The sequence below is a fragment of the Aphelocoma coerulescens genome, chromosome 8 (genome assembly GCF_041296385.1).
Source record: "Aphelocoma coerulescens isolate FSJ_1873_10779 chromosome 8, UR_Acoe_1.0, whole genome shotgun sequence".
NCBI classification, from domain to species: domain Eukaryota; kingdom Metazoa; phylum Chordata; class Aves; order Passeriformes; family Corvidae; genus Aphelocoma; species Aphelocoma coerulescens.
The window spans coordinates 32990050-33010938 of NC_091022.1; the positions used below are offsets into that span (position 1 = coordinate 32990050).

The 20889-nt window shown below is 41.0% G+C and overlaps 1 protein-coding gene across 2 annotated transcripts in view; it reads left to right on the plus strand.

The window, feature by feature from the left end:
* The first annotated feature begins 247 nt into the window (after positions 1-247).
* TNNI3K (TNNI3 interacting kinase) overlaps positions 248-20889 on the plus strand; it is a 35265-nt gene continuing 14623 nt past the window's right edge. For both annotated transcript variants that reach the window (XM_069023705.1, XM_069023703.1), the window contains exons 1-13: positions 248-354; positions 946-1054; positions 3461-3546; positions 5057-5154; positions 5664-5774; positions 10340-10438; positions 11871-12009; positions 16427-16571; positions 16660-16764; positions 17412-17506; positions 18109-18258; positions 19372-19458; positions 20705-20761. In XM_069023705.1, the coding sequence (XP_068879806.1) occupies positions 315-354; positions 946-1054; positions 3461-3546; positions 5057-5154; positions 5664-5774; positions 10340-10438; positions 11871-12009; positions 16427-16571; positions 16660-16764; positions 17412-17506; positions 18109-18258; positions 19372-19458; positions 20705-20761 (1321 nt within the window). In that variant the 5' untranslated portion in view covers positions 248-314. The remainder of the gene's footprint in view (positions 355-945; positions 1055-3460; positions 3547-5056; positions 5155-5663; positions 5775-10339; positions 10439-11870; positions 12010-16426; positions 16572-16659; positions 16765-17411; positions 17507-18108; positions 18259-19371; positions 19459-20704; positions 20762-20889) is intronic.

A 20889-nucleotide genomic window follows, 5' to 3' on the forward strand; every position in this document is an offset into this window, starting at 1 on the left:
AATCGGTAGCAAGCTGCCAAATTACCACTTCCCACTAGTTTTAAGTGTTCAACAGATGAAGGCAAGTGTTTGTGTGAGGAAAAACCAGGAGATTTTTAAGCAAGCTGAGTGGGTGTTTCTGTGACTTTAGCTGTCTGTGGACAGCACAGGCTGTTTCGCTCCATGCTATTGTTGCATGACATTCCTCTTGGCACAGTGTTTATTTTTAGCCAGAGACTATCACAAGTATTTTTCAGCAGGACTGTCACTGCCCCTGAACAGGGAATCATATTACTGCAAGAACTTTGCTGAAACAAAGAAGATATATTGGACAAATGGGAAATTATAAATCTAGACCAACCCAGACTTGCACGGGTAACTAATGTCACTTTTTTACAGGCAATGTGCCATCCATCCATCGGCAAGGAGCAAATGGTATTTCGGGAGATAACTCATTGCTGGTTTACTCTTGAGTTCAAGGCTCAGGTATTGTTCTTGACTTAACCCAGATACAGACTGTGAAAGAAGACAAAAAAGACAAAAAAGCTACTAAACTAAATTTAGCTGGGCAATTATTTAAGATCATATTAACTTATATTACTATGTTGATTTAACTCATACTTCATGAGAAAAGCCTTTAAATCTCCAACCTTTTTCTGCTGTGTGCCTGTTTAGGAAATAAGAGCTAACAAATGCAACCTGAGCTTTAAGTTTTCTCTTAAATATTATTTAATATTAAAATATTTCTGGTAAGGATTCATACATATGCACTGTCTCTGAAATCCTTGTATATATTTCTGTATTGGCTGCAGCAGGAACACTTTAATAGCTATAATATTTTAAACTTTAATAGAAAGATATATGAAATTTTACAATTGGATGCTTAGAAATTGAGAGTTTTGGTTACAGGGACATTATGACTTTTGTGCTTTGAAGTGTTTTATCAATTGGGAGTTTTTGTTGTAGATGAATGGAAGAAGAAAGTCAGTGAATCCTATGCCACAGTCACGGAGCGGTTGGAGGACGACCTGCAAGTCAAGGAAAAGGAGCTGGCAGAGTTGAAGCATGTTTTTAGGTAAAATATTCTGGGAATCTGTTTATTGATTTTTTTCAAATGACTATTTGCTATCAAACAGTATTTTCAGTTTCAGGTGTTTTTTATGGACAGAGTTTCTCGTGTATGGAATGCATGTTCCTTATGTCTATTTTTGGGAATACGTCATCACAGTGCTGGGCAGAGCCCCACAGCAGAGTACCAAAATTAGTGGCTGCTGATTATTAATGCCAATATTTTACATCAAACACCTATATACTTTTGTAAATTAATTAGCATTAGTAGAATGTCTGATTTTGCTGTGCACTTTTCAGTTTTGCTGATGTGTTTCTGCAGCCAGGAATATTGCTGAAGTATCACACTGTAAACAAACACAAAAGTAGTGGATTCAAAATTAGGATTTACTGGTTTTCTCAGGATAGCACATGCTCCCCCGCAGGCTCACCCAACCGAGTAATGCCCTGACGTGTTTATTACCTGCAAAGCTCCAGTGCAGCAAACACCCAGCTCACAGACTGGAAATGAGTTGAGAAAATGACCAGGCAAATAATTTCAGACATCAAAATCCCTTGAAGAAACAGGGCATTCTAATCAGAAATAAATCACAAGATCAAAAAAGCCAGATATACCTGGCTGTATAAATTATTCCTCATGCTCCATTTCAGCTGCCACTGCTACCACTGTTTGAGCCACTGAGCTTTCTCTGCAGGGTGCTGACTACTTCAGTTATGCTTCAGTTAATTACTTTCCTCATTTTAATCCTGTTTAGTAGTAAAAATGATAATTTTTACAAATTGGAACCGGGGTACTCTTTATTTTAGATAATCAAGACAAGGGAGTATATGGTGGAAGTGCTAACTCCCTGCACTAAGCATAAGAAGAAATTAAAACTCCCTTCAAGGTTAGCAGGGCTCTGGCAGCTCAGCTCAGTCTGTCGTACCAGCCCAGGTAAGCTTCAGTGCTAGCGAAACTCTTCTCTTCAGCTACAGAGCCTTGCCCCTCTCTCCACAGCAGTGGGAACTGATCATCCTGAGGACAGTGCAGTGGGAAGGCTTTTCTTTGTTGGTCAGGCTTTAAGAATCAGCCAGTGATTTAGTTTCCAAAAGTTGCCCTCACTCATGGGGGAAAAGAATTCCCTTACCAAAGTGGTTTTAATATAAGACATCAAAAAATGAGCTTCCCTGGCATGTGAAACCCTTCTGAGGAATGCATATGAGAATCTAGACTGATTGTAGAATCATTCTCTCCGAAGCACACAGTTTTGGCAAATAAGTCCATTTTTTGCATAAACCAATAACAGTTATACTCTGGTTTTATCCTTTTCAAATCATGCACTGTTTCTGCACATCATAAAACGCCCAAAATGGAAACACAGGTTTTAGTCCAGCTTCAGAGTGATAACATACAATGAACAAGTAGGTTAGAGCATAGACTTAACTGACAAAACAGAAGTAAAGACAAGTCTCCATCTTTGCCTTTTAAATTCTGTTTAAAGAATAAATTATTGAAATATTTATTGAAAGAAAACCCCAAGTGTCCGCTTTCTTAACGGGTCATCCTGCTAAGGGGAGTTCAGCATAAGTTTGTATTTTAAAATTAGAGAAAAGGACTGAAACATTACTTTTTATTGTAACCTTGTTAAATATATTTAATGGTTGCTCCTCCCTCAGGGTGGGTTTATAGTTACACAAATCCTGCAAAATCAGGGTCATGGGTGTGCTGATACTGAATGGAAAATCCCAAACTTCTATGGGCAGGCCAAAATCAAGATTCTCCAAAGAAATATTAACTATAGGTCTATTTAGTTTTCAATAACTGTAATTACTTAGAGTGTTTGATGGATCAGTAACAAATCAGTCTGTGCTGAAGGAAACCTACAAGGCTTGATGACAAAAGCTAAAATGTCCAAGTACCATCTCATTTAACAACTTGTAAGAGAGCACAGTGATCACTGTCCCTGTGATCCCATTTGGGGAGTATAAACTCATTTTTTATAGGCTTTTCCCTGATTATTCTTTTCACTTAGCAAGATGGTCCCTGCTCCATGCATGCCCTACTCACCATTTTAGAATCAATACACACATTTAAAAAATACTTCTTAATTATTACTGCATTACTAGAGAAGCTGAGTTTGTATGGATTATTTATATTTTTAAAGAGTCTTTCCTCTTGTTTCCCCTAATTTAGATACGTTTTGAATGTATATATTGTGATTGCATAGCAGGATTTCTGAGAAAACGATAAATCTGGACCACTCAACCTGATAGTAGTAAAGTATTTCTAGATTTACAGACTGTAACCTGGGTATAAATTCAGCCTTGTGTCTCAAAAAAATTACATTGAGATTTTTCTTTTAAATGTTTCCCACATGCAAGAAGCTGTGCTGAAAGATGAAAGAAGTAATCATCTGTAAAATCCCCTTTTCAGCTCTGATGAAGCCTTCTGCAAAGTCAATCTGAATTACCGCACGGAGAACGGGCTCTCGCTGCTCCACCTGTGCTGTGTGTGTGGGGGTAGGTGTCTGCAACAGCGTGGTGAAACACTGGGGACAATTACTGATTTGTTCTGGCTGGAAGCTGTCAGGGGGACTGTATTTTCAGGGAACTTCTCAGATGGAGAAGCATCTCTCAGCATCACTCTAAGCTGCATTGCCACAGGGCTGTACTGAGTTACAAAGAGCTCTGTAACAGCTGATTCTTCAGTCTGACAAAAGTTCTGGTTGATGATGCAGTGTGATTTACTACAGGGGTTCAACTCATTCAAAATTGCTTCTATATGCATTCATTAATCTACACTCATTACGGAGCATGGCTCCACATTTCTGGATTCTGTCCATGGCTCAAGCTCCAGGACAGGGACATTGTTGGAGCAGCACTTTGCCATACTTAAACCACCAGTTTTTCTAGTGTAATGAAAATACCTGTATTTTATTTCACATTGATTAAAAGAAGAATAACTGAAATGCTTTAGTGACAAACATCAGCTGATAGGGCTTTGGCAGATAGGAGATCAGAATACACAAGAGAAGAGGGCAAGATGAGTTCTGGGATGCTCATAAAAACGTACTAATGGTGGGATTTTCCACTTGGATCCACACAGCTGCTCTGTTATCCACACCAAGTCATTAGTTCATGCACTTGCTTTGCTCTTGTTATACAATTTTCAGCAGAAATTGGCTGAGAGAGGCAAAGAGACTTTTACCCTGAGGTTTCAGCTCTGTGAAGTACTGACTAATGATATGCGTAAGTGATTTTATCAATCTGTGTTAGATGTTCACCATGTGCAACAACCTGATCCTGCACTGCTGAAAACTGAGTGGATCTTTACTTGCCACTTTTGAATGCGAGAGCCTATCCAAAGATGGCATCAATGCATGGAAACATTAGAGCAGTTGGGGTAGCTGAGAGGAAGAAAGCACACAGGAATTATTAGTTATGTGAACACTTAAGGAGGGAAAAGAGCTACTAGAGCTGACATTGTCCTTGGTTACTGTCACAAGTATTCAGAAAGCAGATGGATTTATTGAATTTATTTATGTATTCACTGTGCATCAAAAAGGTCAGAGCAAAGCTACTTGCCTGTGTGGACCTACATTAGCACTCCCCAAAATGACTGTCCCTGTGAGGTTGTCCTGTGTAGGGAGAGCAGTGCCAGTTGTGAGATGGCAAAGGAGCTCAGAGACTGAGGAACCAGAGGTTCCAGAAGCACCTTCTGGTTCATGGAGCTCTTTGCAGCATGGTCTGGATGTTAAAGGAGGAGTTTGCTTCTCTAGCAGTTCAGCTAAATCCTCACTAAAGTGTGAACAGAGAGCTGGTATGTGGCCAGACCTCCAATTATTCTGGCCAATGAGATATTTCCATCAGCCTCATAATTTCAAGGTTTCAAAAGATGTATTTTATTACTTGTCTCAGGTCAGCAGTCAAGATACCTATTTCTCTGCTTTCAAACTCACACAGGAGCTTCTTACCTCATCTGCATGTTCTTTCCTGTAACTTCCTTTTATTTCCACTTTTCTCTCTAAAGGCAACAAATCACACATCAGAACTCTCATGCTGAAAGGGCTGCGCCCATCCAGACTAACAAGAAATGGATTTACAGCTCTGCACTTGGCAGCTTATAAGGTAAATTATTTTAAATAGAATTGATGACAGGAAATCAGAACTGAGCAACTGATTTGTCTGGACTGTCTAGATGAGCTCTCTAGTCATTATTTCTGGTGAAAATATAAATTTCACAAATGTGGTGCATAGGAAAATGCCTTTTTAGGAGCCCATGCAGAGGAAACAGCATGTGCTTTTGCAATGTCATCCACGGGGTAGGATATTGCTTTGGAATTACTGATGCAGACGTCCAATGCAACTCAAGACAGAGGAGTTGTCCAGTGCCTCCATAAAATCAGGATAGAGACTTTTCTAACACACAGGCTTTAGCATAGCAAAAGAGAGATGTCTGGTGCCTGGGACAAACCTTCCCCCAGCCTCTCCTTGCACCCTGAGCCCCTGGACCACAGCTGGTCCCTCTCCATCAAGGCCAGTGGTGTCACAGCTGGAGAGGCCAAGGTTGGTGCTGCTCCCTTCAGCTGTGAGAGCTGTGTCCCAGGAATGATATGGGTTAAATCCATGGCTTTTAGGACAATGTGGAACTGCTCACAGCGCTGCTGCATGGTGGGGCTGACATCCAGCAGGTTGGGTACGGAGCACTGACGGCCCTGCACGTCGCCACCATCGCCGGCCACCACAAGGTATGTCTCTCTTTTGCTGCACAGGACTGAAACAGGTGAGTGCTAACACTGGCAGGTCATTCTGTTTTACACTGATGTCTTCCAAAACAAAACTCAGAACTGGTTAAGTACAGCTGGATTTTATTTGATTTTTTTCTGTATTTTGGGAAAATTAATCTGTGCATATATTTTTGCATTGAACAAACATGCACAAAGGACACAGATCAAAGGTTGGATATGATAGGTCTTGGAGGTCTTTTCCAACCTTGATGATTCTTTGATCCTAATAGTTCTGTGCAGGGTGATGGTGGAGTTGTTACCCTGAGCCCTGACTCTGCGAGGGTCTCATTCACAGGTATTTAATGTCTCCTCTGTGGACAGTGCGAACTGCTTTTTTCTGAGCACTCTGGGGTTTCAAGTAATTTTTAAAATGTCTGGGCCTTTTGCTGTAAATACCAAAGGCAGACCTGCTATTGCTCCCACGTCCCAAGACCCTGCTGAGGCTATGGGCAAATTAGGGTGCTCACAACCCAACAAGGATGAGTCCATTAACTCAATAAAAAATAAACTGTAAGTCGTTTTGAAAAGTTCCTTATATTTACCTTGGGAATGATCAGCTCTGTATCAGAAGCACCTCCATAAATGAAGTGGGACTCTATATAACTCATTTGGTTCATCTGCTGCTCTTGGAACCAAGGATTTATAGTCCAAGCTCTTGCTTTTCTTCTTTATATAGTGAAATTTTCAGTCAGCTTAGAAGTTCCTCTGCTGGATAAAGTAGCTTGTTTTGTCCACAATTTCATTAATATTCATGAAAATATGGAATAATTTTTTCAACCCCCCTTATAAGTACAATAGGTTTAAAAAAGAGGAAATTGATTTTTGGTTGTCTTCCTGATTCAAATAAGGTAAATAATTTTTTATAGCATTAAATAAATAGCAGAGGTATATATCCCTGTCTATGCAACATAGTTTTTTACTGCAGGAGATTACTGACTATATTTAGAAGAAAGGTAGAACTGAGAAAAAAATGCTTTTTTTCCCACTTCCCCAAAGAGTCAGTCTTTGGCTTTTCTGCATTACCAGACCTGAAACCACTGAACCCACTCTCTGGGATGAGGCCATCGGCATCAATGGGATGTTGCAGCTCATTTGAGCCAGTGGGCATGTTCTCTATGACTTAGGGCTGTATTTTCCTTCACCAAAAATATGCTGTTTGCTGATTTTGACTGTTAATGGAAATTGCGGTTCTCAATAAGAAAAATGAAAAATTAATGAAAAATTTAAAAATAAATTTTAAAAACCTGTAAGGTAAAAAAATTAATGAAAAATTATAAAAATAAAATTACGAACATATTAGAAACATCAGCAAATAAGTTCAAGAAATCTCTCACTAAGACTGTTATTTTGAAAACGTGAAATGTTTCCAGTCTAGGGAAGTCATTGCTGAATAAATAATGCATGGACCTCTTCCACGTTTACGTGCTGTCCAATATTAGCACCTTGGAAAGCCAGTGTCTTTCTGTCTTTTCTATTTCATGTAAATTAAAATTTTCACTCTGAGACTGCAACACCTGCAGATGCATGAGCTGGATGGAGGGTCACAGGCAGGATGAACCAGTGCCAATCAGTTTCTGTACCTGCACACCTGAGGATCTGAGCTCTGAGTGTATGTGTGCCAAGGATCTGTTGGAGAAAAGGGAATAATCTTCTTAGGGATTCTGTAGATATTTCAGTGTAAGGCTGTATGGAGGCTGGCACTGTGCAAAGGCCTTAATTGCTGAAATTGTCTTTTCATTTAAATTTTGCCTGCTAAAAAATCAATAATCACTGATCTAGTTTTCTTAGACAAGTTTTTATCCCTTGCCCTTGTCCAAAACATAAGGTCCTTATGTCTGTCTCATGGGGTTTTTTGTTGGCTCCTTCTAAACTTCAGAGTGACTTAAATAATTGTCTTTGAAGTGAACATCATTTGACTTGAGTGTTCAAAAATTTCTGAATAAAACTTTTTAAAAGAGACTTTTAAGAGAAATTACAAAGTAAGACTATTGTACAAATAATTCAAAGTATTGTTTTGAAATAAAAATTGGTTGTACAAGGAAAAGGGAAGTATTAGTTCCCCTTGCTTTTCAGGAACCTCAGTGGGATGCTGCTGGCTGCCTTTGACCAGCCCATCCAGCTTCTTTCTCTGCAGCTTGGGAATGTCCCCTGGGTTACGAGCTTCACCTTCACTCACAGTCTGTCTCCTGAGGATAATTTTTTTTTTTTTCTCCTTGGTTTCTGAAGTATTTCTATCCTTGCACATCCCTCCAGCATACCCTCCTACTTGTGATGCCTATGACAGCTTTCAGTGCTTTCTAAGACTCCTTTTTTCTTTCCTAGAAAGATGTCTTGTCTGAGAAATTATCAAGCCTGTCTCTGTACCCCTCTCATAATTTACACTTGAGTGGAGTTTGCTTAGTACAGCACACAGAATTCTATTTATCAGGAGATCACAAAGCAGCGAGCACGGCTGCCATTGCTACAGCCTGGAAAATGTGTCAAAACCCATCTAATTTTATGTTCATCATCAGAGATGGATTCACATCACTCAACACAGTTTTTTCATCTTGAATATCCACCTTGAAAGCTTCTAGATTAATCTAAATTTTGAATTTCAGCTCCCAAAGAGATTAAGGAGAATTGGAGTTGTGGTCACATCTCTGAATGTGTTACGGCCTCACAGTTCATGGCTAAATTAAAATCAAGCTGATCCAAAGACATTTCAGTCATATTCATGTAAAGGCTACAGGCCCGAACATCTCTTTTCAGAGAAAACAGCTACAACTTCATAATGGTTTTATCATGGAAGTTTGCTGAAAAATGTCTTAGATTAATCACTTCAAAGCCATTTTAAATCCCTGGCTAGCTGGCTCTATGTTTCCACCTCTGACCCACCAAGATATTGAAAATTGGCCAAACACGGGAAACACAGTGGAGGGAATCAGTTGTTTGTTAACCAGCCAGCTGTGTTAACTAAATAGCTGAGTGTGTTCTTTATTTACTACCTGAACACGTTCCCACCCATCCAGTGAGTGCCTGTTGCTGAGCTGTCCTTTGGTTGATCGAAGAGCCAGCAGCTTCTCCAGAGATCTCAGGGGATCTTTCTTAAGATTTTTATTATGTAGTCAAATGCTTTTTTGAGATCTGCAGCAAAAGGATTCACAGCAAAAGGATGTCAACACATGTGACATTTAGCAAGGGAAATTCTGACTGTATATAAAGGGGATGAGGGGATCACAATGAGAGTGATGCAGCACTGAGAGCATTCCACGGATGATGCAGAACCTCCACCCATGGGAATAGTCAGACCTGGCCCTGCAGTGCTGCCTCCAAGGGAAGTTGCAGCTGATGCCATAGAAAAATTGTTAAAACTAATGGGAAATGGACACATTTACATATGTCAGGCATAAACTTTATGCAGAAAATATCTTCAGGCCATCACATGGAAAAAAATAATTCAAACTGTGTAAAGAAACAATCCCTGTACACTGATGTTGCTTGGGAACAATTTGTGTTCTCAGAGCACTTGGGAGTGACATGGATTGAACTGATTGCCCTTGTTGTTGCACGTGTGACATGATTTGGGGGGTCTCAGCCTAGAGGGCAGGTGACAGACTTCTGCATCGCTACAGCTGACACTGGCTGGCGTCCTCCAGGGGCCGTCACGGGAAGGCACCGGTGTGAACGGTGTAGTACAGGAGCTGGCCACTTCCACACCCTTGTTAGTCCTTCAGTCCCAGTTCTTCACTGTACTGCAGTGATTCATGGTCCAGTGTCTTTCATCATCATGACATGCAAAAATTTGCATCCATCAAAAGGATGTGTAGAACTTCTGAAGTAATCCCCAGCCCAAGCCTTTCATGTGCTCAAAGACTCCCTCATGCTTCAGAAAAACGAGCAGCCCTCAGGCTTCAGTGTAGAACCCAAAGTGGTTTCATTCAGGCTTCTATTTTGACAGCTGTGCAGCAAGACTTTTCTTGAGAGTTCATAGCTTTCCAGAAATACACGGGCCTCCTGAAGGACCAAAAAAAGTAGAAATTTGAAAGAAAACACTTAGGGTTATTTACTGAAGCCAAAGAACTATTATCTTCTAAAATACAAAGAAATGCTTCCATGTTTGAGGATTTACCTTCACACATTTAAATTTAAAAGGATCTTTCATTCTGTGTCCCTTTTTCACTTCTAAAAACTGTGATATGTTTACAGCTCTTTGTTCATAATGGCTAAAAGAAAATTAAAGGTTGTTCTGAGAACATCCACATAGCCATTTCTGTGCCTCTTACTTCGTACATCAGTTTTTTTACCAGCACACTGATTTTCAGGCTTATTTATAAAGCATCAGTGACATTCAGTGTTCAGTTCAAGTACTGTAAGTTAATCAGTTTTACATGCTGTACACAGCTCTGCACCTTTATAACTTGTTTGTTTGGGGCTGACTTTTTTAAACTGGAGGCATGAGGTTTCAAAGTCCTGTTTTATCAGCTGAGCACATATAATATATATATAGTGCTTCTAACTGGAATGTCGTGTTGGTTTCCTTGCAGGCTGTGGATATTCTGCTGCAGCACGGAGCCTATGTGAACGTGCAGGATGCAGTGTTCTTCACCCCGCTGCATATTGCTGCATATTATGGCCATGAGCAGGTAACTGAGGGCAGATTCAGACCCCTGGGCACGGGAACCAAGTCACCTGTAGGTGTAGTGTTAGATGGTTCTGCTTTACATTCCAGAGTGTCCTTCCATGCAAAAACCTCATATACTGAAATTACACTCAGAGATGTGTATAGCTACACATCTCTGCTTGCCCTAAGACTCTGAAAATTAACAGGAAATTTCTACACTTCTATCCTCTGTACTAGACCCCAGCAAAACACGGAGTTTTCCCCTTGAGACCTCTTGAAACAAAGGGTTCTTTAGTGGGCTTTGATAAGCAGGCTTGGGCCTAGAGGCACTTTTCATCTGCTGTTCATTCATCCCATGTCAGAGATTGCCTGGGGAATGTGTATGTGCTTTCCAAACCTCTCAAGGAAGTGAACATCACTTTCCAGTAATAATTTAATGGCAATTCTATTGGCTTTCCTTGGAATCCACAAACTTTTCATTTAGTGGGAAAAAATGATCATTCAGAGAGCAGGATTTTCCCTGAAGTGCTGTGCACATGATCGGTGCAGCTGAGCTTTCTCCATTCGCACAGATCACAGACTGACTGAAACACAGTCTGGAGTTCTGACCAAAGCTGACACTGAGCCCCTCAACTCTCTTTCTATATATTTGGACAGTACAATTGACACATGGCTAATCCACAGCCCAGTACTAGTCCTGAGCAGCCCTTTTATTATGTGAACTGTGATAATGGGCCTGTTTGGTTTATGCAAGTATTCTCTGTGTCTTTCTCTGGGTAAAGCCTTGTGTTCTGGGGTGTTCAAAGTTTCAAAGGATGACTTTGAACAGTGTCTTTTCCACTCCAGTGACGTGTTACTTCTAGTGCATGGAGGAGCTGTCTAGGGAGAGCTTTTGAAAGCAGCAAGTCCAGATGATTGGAGTGCTTTGCCCTGCAGCTGGGTGAGAGCAGGGGTGTGAGTGAGCCAGGGACCTGAGGTGCTGCTTTCATGACTGTGCACCTCATCATCCAGAAGAAACTGCTGCTGTGGGGGCTGAGAGATTAGCTCGCTCATTTGCCACAAGCCACTTCAGAACAAGCAGTCACAGTCCTGTGAGATGATGCTGAAAGCTCCCGTGGGGCTCTGGGAGAAGAGACCTATCAGACAGGAGCCACAGCTCTGGCTTGTGGGGACTCTGAGGGTGTTGCTTTATTATGCTGCTTGGTCATTCAAACGTGTCTGGTGACCCTTCACCATAGAGAACGTTTTTGAGAACGAATGTGAGCTTGCTTTTGAGAACTTTAATATTTTTATAGACATGTAACTTAAAAATTAGTTTTCTATTGAATCTCTTCTCCCTGTTTTAACTTTACAGAGATGCTCACATATAGTATTACCCAATGCAATACTGGATCTGATGTTCTCAAAGTTTTCTTTTCATGTGATATTTTAATTAACCTTAATTAAATATTTAGGTAACCCACCTCTTACTGAAGTTCGGAGCTGATGTGAATGCAAGTGGTGAAGTTGGGGACAGACCTCTCCATCTGGCTGCTGCCAAAGGCTTTCTCAACATCACAAAGCTTTTGATGGAAGAGGGAAGCAAAGCTGATGGTAAGAAAAGATATTTAAAAATCATCCTTAGCATTGTGTTTTATAGACAGAATCTTAGCTTCCTAACACATACTCTTTGTGTATGTGCATGTATCATCTTTGGACAACTGAAACAAGAAAATGGCAGCTGGAGACTTTTCCTCACTTAAGTATGCTGGTTTGTCATCTCACATTTACTCTATTTTCAGTAATAAGTTAGAGGTGAAAAACATCTAACAGATATTAGATAGGGCAGAAAACAAAATTAAGTTTCATATACAGAGGTGGCTCATTATTTAGACATTTATCCAGGCAGAGAACTTGTGGCCATGTGGTGAGTATTTGTAGTCAAAGTGACTTAAATGCACAGAGAACTAGAGAATGAGGTACAGGAGAAGGGTTTTAAGTTGAAATTATGCAGCAAGTAATTTAAAATAATTCATACGGAAGTCGAAATTCCACAGAAAAGGAGATTTTTTAGCACATGATTTATTACGTTCCACAAGCTTCCTACTCTTCACTGTGGGCCATTTTCTGTCAGAGAAAGTGCCTGTGTGAAAACGTGGTGGGCTGCACAGGTACAAAGGTCTCTCAGCACACTCTGGGTGTTCTGTGAGTTGGTGTGGTCCTTGTCCAGCTGGCCTCACAGCGATGTCACTCGGCTGTGACATTGCACTTCATTGCTTATACCGCCTGTGTCGCAACTCAAAATAGTTTCTCCTGTGACTAATATCAGTGTGCAGCTGGTGGTTCTGCTGGGTTCTTACTCTTGCTCTGTTCCCTCTCCTTTTGCTGTTTCAGTAACGCTGAAGGCACAAAATGTGCCACGCTCCAGCCTTACTCTTGCTTTGCTGTGACACCTGTGTCAGTGTGGCCATGCTGACACATCTGCTGACACATCCCACAAGGGCACACAAATGTTGTAACTTAAAGGTCACATTTTATGCATATTGTGATTATTAATGCAGAGATTCTTACCTGTACCTGAAGGTAGCCCTAAAGGAAGATGGAGAGAGACTATTTACAAGGGTCTGGAGTGCCAGGACAAGGGGAATGGCTTCACGCTGACAGAGGGCAGTGTTAGATTAAACACTGGGAAAAAATTCTTCCCTGTGTAGGTAGTGAGACCCTGGCACAGGGTGCCCAGAGAATCTGTGGCTGCCCCATCCTTGGAAGTGTCCAAGGCCAGATTGGACAGGGTTTGAAGCAGCCTGGGACAGTGGAAGGTGTCCCTGCCCATGGGGATGGACCTTAAAGGTCAAGGTCCCTTCCAACCCAGGGCATTATATGATTCTGTGAAATACTGAGCAAAGTTCAAATTATTTAGAAATTAATTTCTTATCCTCAGAGTAAGGGACAGAGATGGTTTTTGGAAAGGAACAGTACATTGCTTGGAAATGTACTGATCTTTAATACATCAATTTACCATGTTGTCTGTGAGTCTTGCCTGCAATCACCCATCCTCCTCATGCAGGAAAAAAGCATGGAGGGAAGCAGCACGGTCAGGTCTGTGCATGCTGTTTTCAGTAGCGAGCTCAGGGTGTTTCAGCCTCAATGTGTGTGCACTGAGCTGATATAATTATAATAAAGGTGAGAAAAAAGAGACATTCTCTCATCATGACAAGGCAGTGGGAGGTTTGCTCTCCATTAGAGACTTTATTCCAAAAGGAAAGAATCTGGGGCACCATTTCAGGTCCTTTTCTTTAAACTCAGAATCTTCAACATAGAAAAAAGAAAAGGGAGACTGGAAGCGGGAAGCCTTTTGCTCTTAAAGTAGCACACTTTGAAACTTGCTATAAATGCAGCAGTGGAGGAACAAGTCTTTAGAGCCCAGGAATGAAAGGAATTGGGGAAAGAACCTGAATAAATTTGGCACTGTTCAGTGCAGATCAGTAATTGGGGTCACAAACTTGAACTATTTCTTTTAACATAATGTGACTCGCTAGTCAGCCCGAAACCACAGTGACTGAAAACAAGCAGTGACCACTGAATCAGGCTGAAAAGGTCAGAATGCTGCTGAAAGTAAGAATATTTGCAGCCTAACAATCGCCAAAGTCCTTCTCCAGCCCAACCACAAATTATAAGAAAAGCATGTAAAAGAAATGTGCTGCTTATATATGTGTCATCACAAAGGTTCATGTTCTACATGTGGCCCATGTATAAACCCAGTGTTACAAGTGTAGCTGGTTCTCCAGATGCCAATCCCATAATTTCTTTTAGCATAAACACTCTGGGGAAGGACTAAGTAACCTCTGTATTTTCAGAAATCCCATAAGCTCTTTCAAGCACTTTCCTGCACTGTCCTTTTTTCCATTTATTCATTTACAGTGATGGTTTCACCTGTTACTTTCTACCAATGTCATGTCTCAGTGCTAAGAATGATTTCTACAGAATTCTTTTTTTTTTCCAGACAAGAATTTGGCATTTGTTCAGTTTTCCTGCTTACTTGTAAGGCAACCTCAGTTTTCAGTCCCTGACTGCCCCGACAGTTGCACTCTATGTTCTCAATTTAATATAAATGTACTTTAAAAATTTCAATTTGAAGAACTCTTCTGTACTCCTCTTGAGTAAATCCTGAATCAATAGGATGTATTTTTTCTCCACAACACTCTTCTAAGATGTTTTGACTGATTTTCTGCTGTATTGAATATGAACTTCTCCTTCTTTTTAAGACAATATTCTCCTTCTTTTTAAGACAAAGGGTATCTGGTGTGCTTCATTTAGAAAGCAAAAAGCTACCAATTGAAACACAACCCATTATCCCATGGTCTAGTTATAGATCCTTCTAGAGGCAAAGGAAATGGTTTGCAGGCATTTCTGACTGGATAAGTAAATGAGTGTTCCTTCCTTGCTCCACCTTGCACCTTGTTGTGTTGTAGACTGAGGCCCCTGATGTCCTTCAGGCCATTCTGTGGGAACATGTTCTAAATTGCTGATATTTATCATTATAAAATTTTGACATTTATTCCACTCTTACTTATTGCACTTCACAATGGATCTGGTAAAATGGTACCAGAATGTCAGGTCATAATAAAAACAAAAGGCCAACATGTCACATGACACCATAAAGTGAAGAATTATTTTAGAATAGAGAGGGAAAAGAGTCTACTTTTCTTTACTTCTTATATACAAGACTGCTGGGAAGGTTAATGGGAGCAGTTAATGAAGTTTGTGGATTTCAGTAACAGAACACACCGTGGGAGCTCTCTGTCACTAGACACAAGGGAAGTTGTAAGTTCCACACATTTCAGAGGACTGTCCATTTCTGTGAGCATTCAGCATCATTTCAAAAAGGTTTTAAAATAGGAATCTATTTTCATTTTCATTGTTTGTTATACTCACAGAAAATCAAAGAGAAGACAGACCCTCAGAATGTGATTGGGTTGGCCTCTGTCCTGAGGAGGCTGAGCTGTAGGAGATGTTCCTGAGGGATGTTTGTCAGAGTTGCATGGAAAAGCCTGGCAGTACAGGTTTGGACATCTCCAATGGACAGATATTCCCTTGTAGTCTATTCATTTATGTAAACTGCCTCAAAGACCTGGTGCCAGGCTAGAACTAAATATTGCACAAAGGAGCCTAGGTTTGTCATTTCTATCAGTTACAAAATCAACTGGTTATGGTTGTTCTGGAAGGACATACATACCTTCCAGAAGGTTGTTCTGGAAGAACATAGGAAGAAATACACCAAGAGTCAAATAAACACATTTAAAACTGACTAAAGACTTATTTTGGATAATGAAAACAGTACTTGTAGGTGTCTGTACCAACAAAGAACTCTGCCTAGAGCCTTGTCCAATCTCTTCTTACTCCCTACAGGATAGATGAAGGAAGAACCATGTAAGGTACCTCCACTCCCATTTCTGGTGCTGGAATGCAATTGCCCATCCCATAAACAGGCAGAAGGCCCCCTGGCATGGATGTGGTCCATGATAGCTGGCAGTCTCAAACAATTGCCATCTGCAGATCAAGGATACTCCAGGGACACTCCATGCAATTGCCCTTAGAATAGTTTGCTACTACTGGTAGATACCAGCAGTTCTGTGCTGCCTGGACATTTCCAGTTCTATTGATGTTGTTATAATCTTACTTTTGCTTCAAAATTGGTATTTCTAAGGGTCACTTATAACTCATGATTGCTTCATGGAAAGCTGCATCAAAGTACTCAATAAGTTTGCAGCTGGAAGAAAGCAGTTATGCCCCAAGTTCATAAAATCACCGTGACAGTGCACTGCAGATGGCACAGAGCAATGTGGGTTCGATATACGAAAGATCGCAGACATTTCAATTTTAAACAAATATGCCCACAAATATTTTTCCAGGAGGTTTCAAAATGCATGGGTACAACACATAAAATTCTACTAAATATCCCAAACAATCCCAGACATACTGTGTTAAGGATAAAATCCTTTCTGTTGTCTTTTTCTGGGTCAACCGGCAGTGAATGCTCAGGACAACGAAGATCATGTGCCTCTGCACTTCTGCTCTCGATTTGGGCACCATGATATTGTGAAGTTCTTACTGCAGAGCAGCTTCGAAGTGCAGCCCCACGTGGTGAATATCTATGGAGACACACCTCTACACCTGTGAGTGCCCCGGAGCAGCTGTTTGACAGGTTTGGGGCTCGTGGGAAGGCTGGGTTTGCTAACACCTCTGTACTGGCTTCCTCTTCAGTGCCTGTTACAATGGGAAGTTTGAAGTTGTCAAGGAAATAATTCAGCTCTCAGGAACAGAAAGTCTCACTAAAGAAAATATATTCAGTGAAACAGCTTTCCACAGGTGAGGTGTTCAAATGCCATTATCAATAGAGCTCCACTTACACGCGCGTGTAGCACAACACCCAAAATTACAAATGTCTCACCAGCAGCCAGGTGAGGGACAGAGCCAGCACGGAGCTACACGGGGAGGGTGAGTTTGTGTCATGAGATGCATGACAGGGCATGAAGTAAGAGGCAGAACCAGGCAGTGAATGAGAAGAGAGAGAGAGAGAGAGGGAGAGAAGAAGTGAGAGCAAGGAAGGTAAGAAAATCAGGTTCACCAACACCTGGTTGGACAATGGTTCCTTTCCTTGTCCAGTTTGGGAACTGAGATCAGAGCTTGTTCCATCTGGATGTCTGCTGGAGCCAGGTACTCTGAATGAGAAACCAGAACATGGTTTGGTTGGGATGCTGGAAATTTGTAAAGGGCTATTTAAGAGGCACTTTGCAACACAGACTGTTTGCACAACTGTGTAAAATTAGGTGACTCAGCAATAATTAGAATGTTTCTGAAACAATAAAAATGAATATGCTTTGGTGCATTTGCACATTTCTAAAGATCCTTTATTACTGCATTTTTATCTCTGTGTAATTCTTTGTAAATTTTTGGCTAGCCAAAGTACTTCTTTTATGGACTATAAGCACTCACCACTCCCTTTGCTTCTGCAGTGCTTGCACCTATGGAAAGAACATAGAACTTGTCAAGTTTCTTCTTGACCAGAATGTTGTAAGCATCAATCATCAGGGGAGAGATGGGCACACAGGTAACATCATCATACTTACTGTGTATGAGGGTATATACCAGCACCAAAATATTGGGAAGCCATATATCATCATGATTTCCAGGGTAATTCCAGCACTCAAGTACCTTTCAGACAGAGCACAGCTTTCTTGAAATATTTTTACAGGAGGCATAGAAGTGATAAGACTTCAGTGAGGATGTATCAGGCTCATCAGGGTGTATATGAGTAACAAAACCTGGTGTAAACTGTTCCTCCCATAGTGAGGCTTCTAAGTAGCGTTAGAAATTTTTCTGCAAAGATATAGGCTCCTGGGATATAGTGTCTGAAGGGCTGCACACTTTCCTGTCCCCACTACAAAGAGCTGTCTTTGTTTCCACTTGCTTTTTCTCACATACAGAGTCGTTAGATGTGGTTTTCAGGTGGCAGAATAAATGGTGGCACATTGGGCAGAGGAATAGATTGGTTCTTGCAGCCTTAATGTTTAATTTTCACCTCTCGCCTCAGGTATTTTTTTGACAATATATTTGTTTATCAAGGAAATCAATTTGCACTTTACAGTTGTTGCTGCAGTTGTTTTGCCATGTTCTGACAGTTGTACTCCCCACACATCTCTGATGTTCCAGGATTGCACTGTGCTTGTTACCATGGCCATATTCGCCTTGTGCAGTTCTTGCTGGATAACGGAGCTGATATGAATCTCGTAGCTTGTGATCCCAGCAGGTCCAGTGGAGAAAAGGATGAGCAGACCTGTTTGATGTGGGCTTATGAGAAAGGTATTTCAATTTTCTAGTTTCTGCTACAAAATCCACAGAAGCTGTGCAGGAAGGAGAGGGCGGCATGGGAAGGAGATAATACGGCAAAATAACCTGCCAATGCCTGCAGACAGAGCTCTCACCATCTGCTCCCCAGGGAATGGCACAAAGGGTTATAAACCCCAGCACTTCAATTTGTCATCTCAGATCTCTGTTAAACACCAGTTTAATCCAGCACAAACTCAAGAAGAGGAGTGTTTCTGTACTGCTAAAACAAGAGACACGAAGCCTGCGCAGCAAGGGCTGTTCCTCCTCTGGCATGTGCATGAGTTCTCATTTTATTGCTGACCATTGTGAGGAAGGATGAATCAGTCAGTAATCTTGAATTCTTGCAAATGTGGATCAAAGTGAGGCATTTTCCATGGTTCCTGTTATACTGTCTTGCATGTACAGACAGGTAGAAGCTTCCATCTTTCTGAGTCTGCAGCTTCTGGGACATTCCCCTGCAGTGCCTTTTATTGTGAGAGTGACTGTAATATATTAAAACTATGAGTTTGCAAGGCTTTTCAAAACCTGATTATTGGCAAAATAATACATATGAAATTACTGAGGGAAAACTCATCTTGGAAAGGTTTAGGAAAGAATTTTAAATGCTGCCAGGCAGAGTTTTGTGTATCAAACACCTGAGCAGGTGGTCCCACTGCCAGCTGGTGCCTCTCAAGGGACAGGGGCAAGTGTAGCTTCCATCTGCAGCAATAGGTGTACAAATTTCTCCAGTTAGGACTACAAAAAGAATGATTACAGGCTCTGGTTTTCCTTGTCAGGTCCACTGAAGACTATTGTCAACTTCCATTGCAGAAATTCTGCAATGCAGGTTTTTCCTTTGCCGTATCTTGCATTTTAGGAGTAGGTGGACTCATGAAAATAACATGCTTGTTTTTACTGGCAGAAATTTCCCACATTTCCACAATTAAGAATCACAGTAGGTTTAGATTAGCATCACCACATCTTTGCATATTTTATAGGCATCTTGTAGATTTTTTTTAAAAATCCCCTGATTTTGTATAAATTAATTTTAAAAAAAAAGTCTTTTGAGTTACCTGCAAATCCATGTATTTCCTCTTTCTTTCCTAGGTCATGATGCAATTGTGACCCTCCTGAAGCATTACAAGAGACCTCAGGATGAATCCCCCTGCAACGAATACTCCCAGCCTGGAGGAGGTATGGCTGAGCAATCATTTTATTCTCTAGCCAAAGGGCTTGATCTAAAGACTGCTGAAATCTCTGGAAAAGCTCCACCCATGTCAGAGAGCTTTGGGTCAGTTCTGTCTGCCACAAATAAAATCACTGTCATGGGACTCACCATTTTCTGGGTCCACTTAATTTAATGTTCCATTATTTAAATTAAAGTTGTCAGTTGGTTTTATTCCTAGAAAGGAGAGCCCAAACCTGTGAGTTGAAGATCAGTCCCTGTCAATCATTGCTCACACCTTTTCATGTCCTGGGCAGTCTTCCATCACTGTTCTTTGTGTGCTCTTTAGTCCTGATGTTTCTTTGACTATTGACATTTTCTCTTTCTCTACTCAGTCCCCTTCATACTTTTTAATATCTTTGGATAGCTAATGCCCCCTTTGGAAAAATTAATTACACATTTTGCTACAAAAATACTCATTTGTATTGGTGACTAAATGACAAGAGCCAGGAAGTGAGCTAGATTAAACAAAACCTTTGGCCATGCGTTAGAGCGCTGCCTCAGAGAGGATGAGGATGCTGTACCCTGTGGTTTGTCTGGGACATGTTCTGCTCCACGTGTGGAAGCCAGAGGAGCCTACAGCCAGCAGCAGCATCAGCCTGCTCCCTGAGTCATTTGGCATGTTCCAGGTTTAGCTGTAGTATAGCTCAAGTGTATGTAAATCTGTAGGGGACTAAGGTCACAGGTGTACTGGAAATTATTTTGGCAAGTGATTAGCCCATGCAGGGATATTTTGTAATTCTGATTTCTAAAAGGACTTGGCTTCCACTTGAGCAGAAAAAAGGGGATGAAATTTCTGGTATAGGGAGAAAGCTGAGGCCTTTGGGAAAGTCTCATCAGTGAACTAAAAAGTGCAGTATGTTCACAGTCCAGTTTGGGAATCTGGCCAGAGCTCCTTTACAAAATCTAGTGGATCTAAAGGCTACATTGGCTCCCTTAATACCTGTGAGTCGATACCATTCTGCAGCAATCAGTAAAGCCATACACAGATTCCTTTCAAGGCTGAGGGGATACAACATCCCACTGCCTGGTACAGTGAAGAAAATGAGCTATATCCCAGCCCAAACCAGCTCCCATCAGCTGTGTTTGTGTGTTCATCTGAATTCTCACCCTTTATTATTAATTCTTTCAGCCATCATTGACTCATTAATTTATCAGCACTATCACTTATGCTGTTGTTGAACTCCATAAATTTCATGCTGTTCTTTATTTCAGATGGTTCCTACGTGTCAGTGCCATCCCCTCTAGGGAAGATTAAAAGCATGACAAAAGGTATTTGCAATAGCAAGGGAAAACTTGAACTTTTGTGGTCTTTTTATCCAATGTGTTTGTCAGCTTGAACATCCTACGCAGGATTCATTATTCCTGGATTTTTATGGTTCATTGTTCCATTTCCCTGG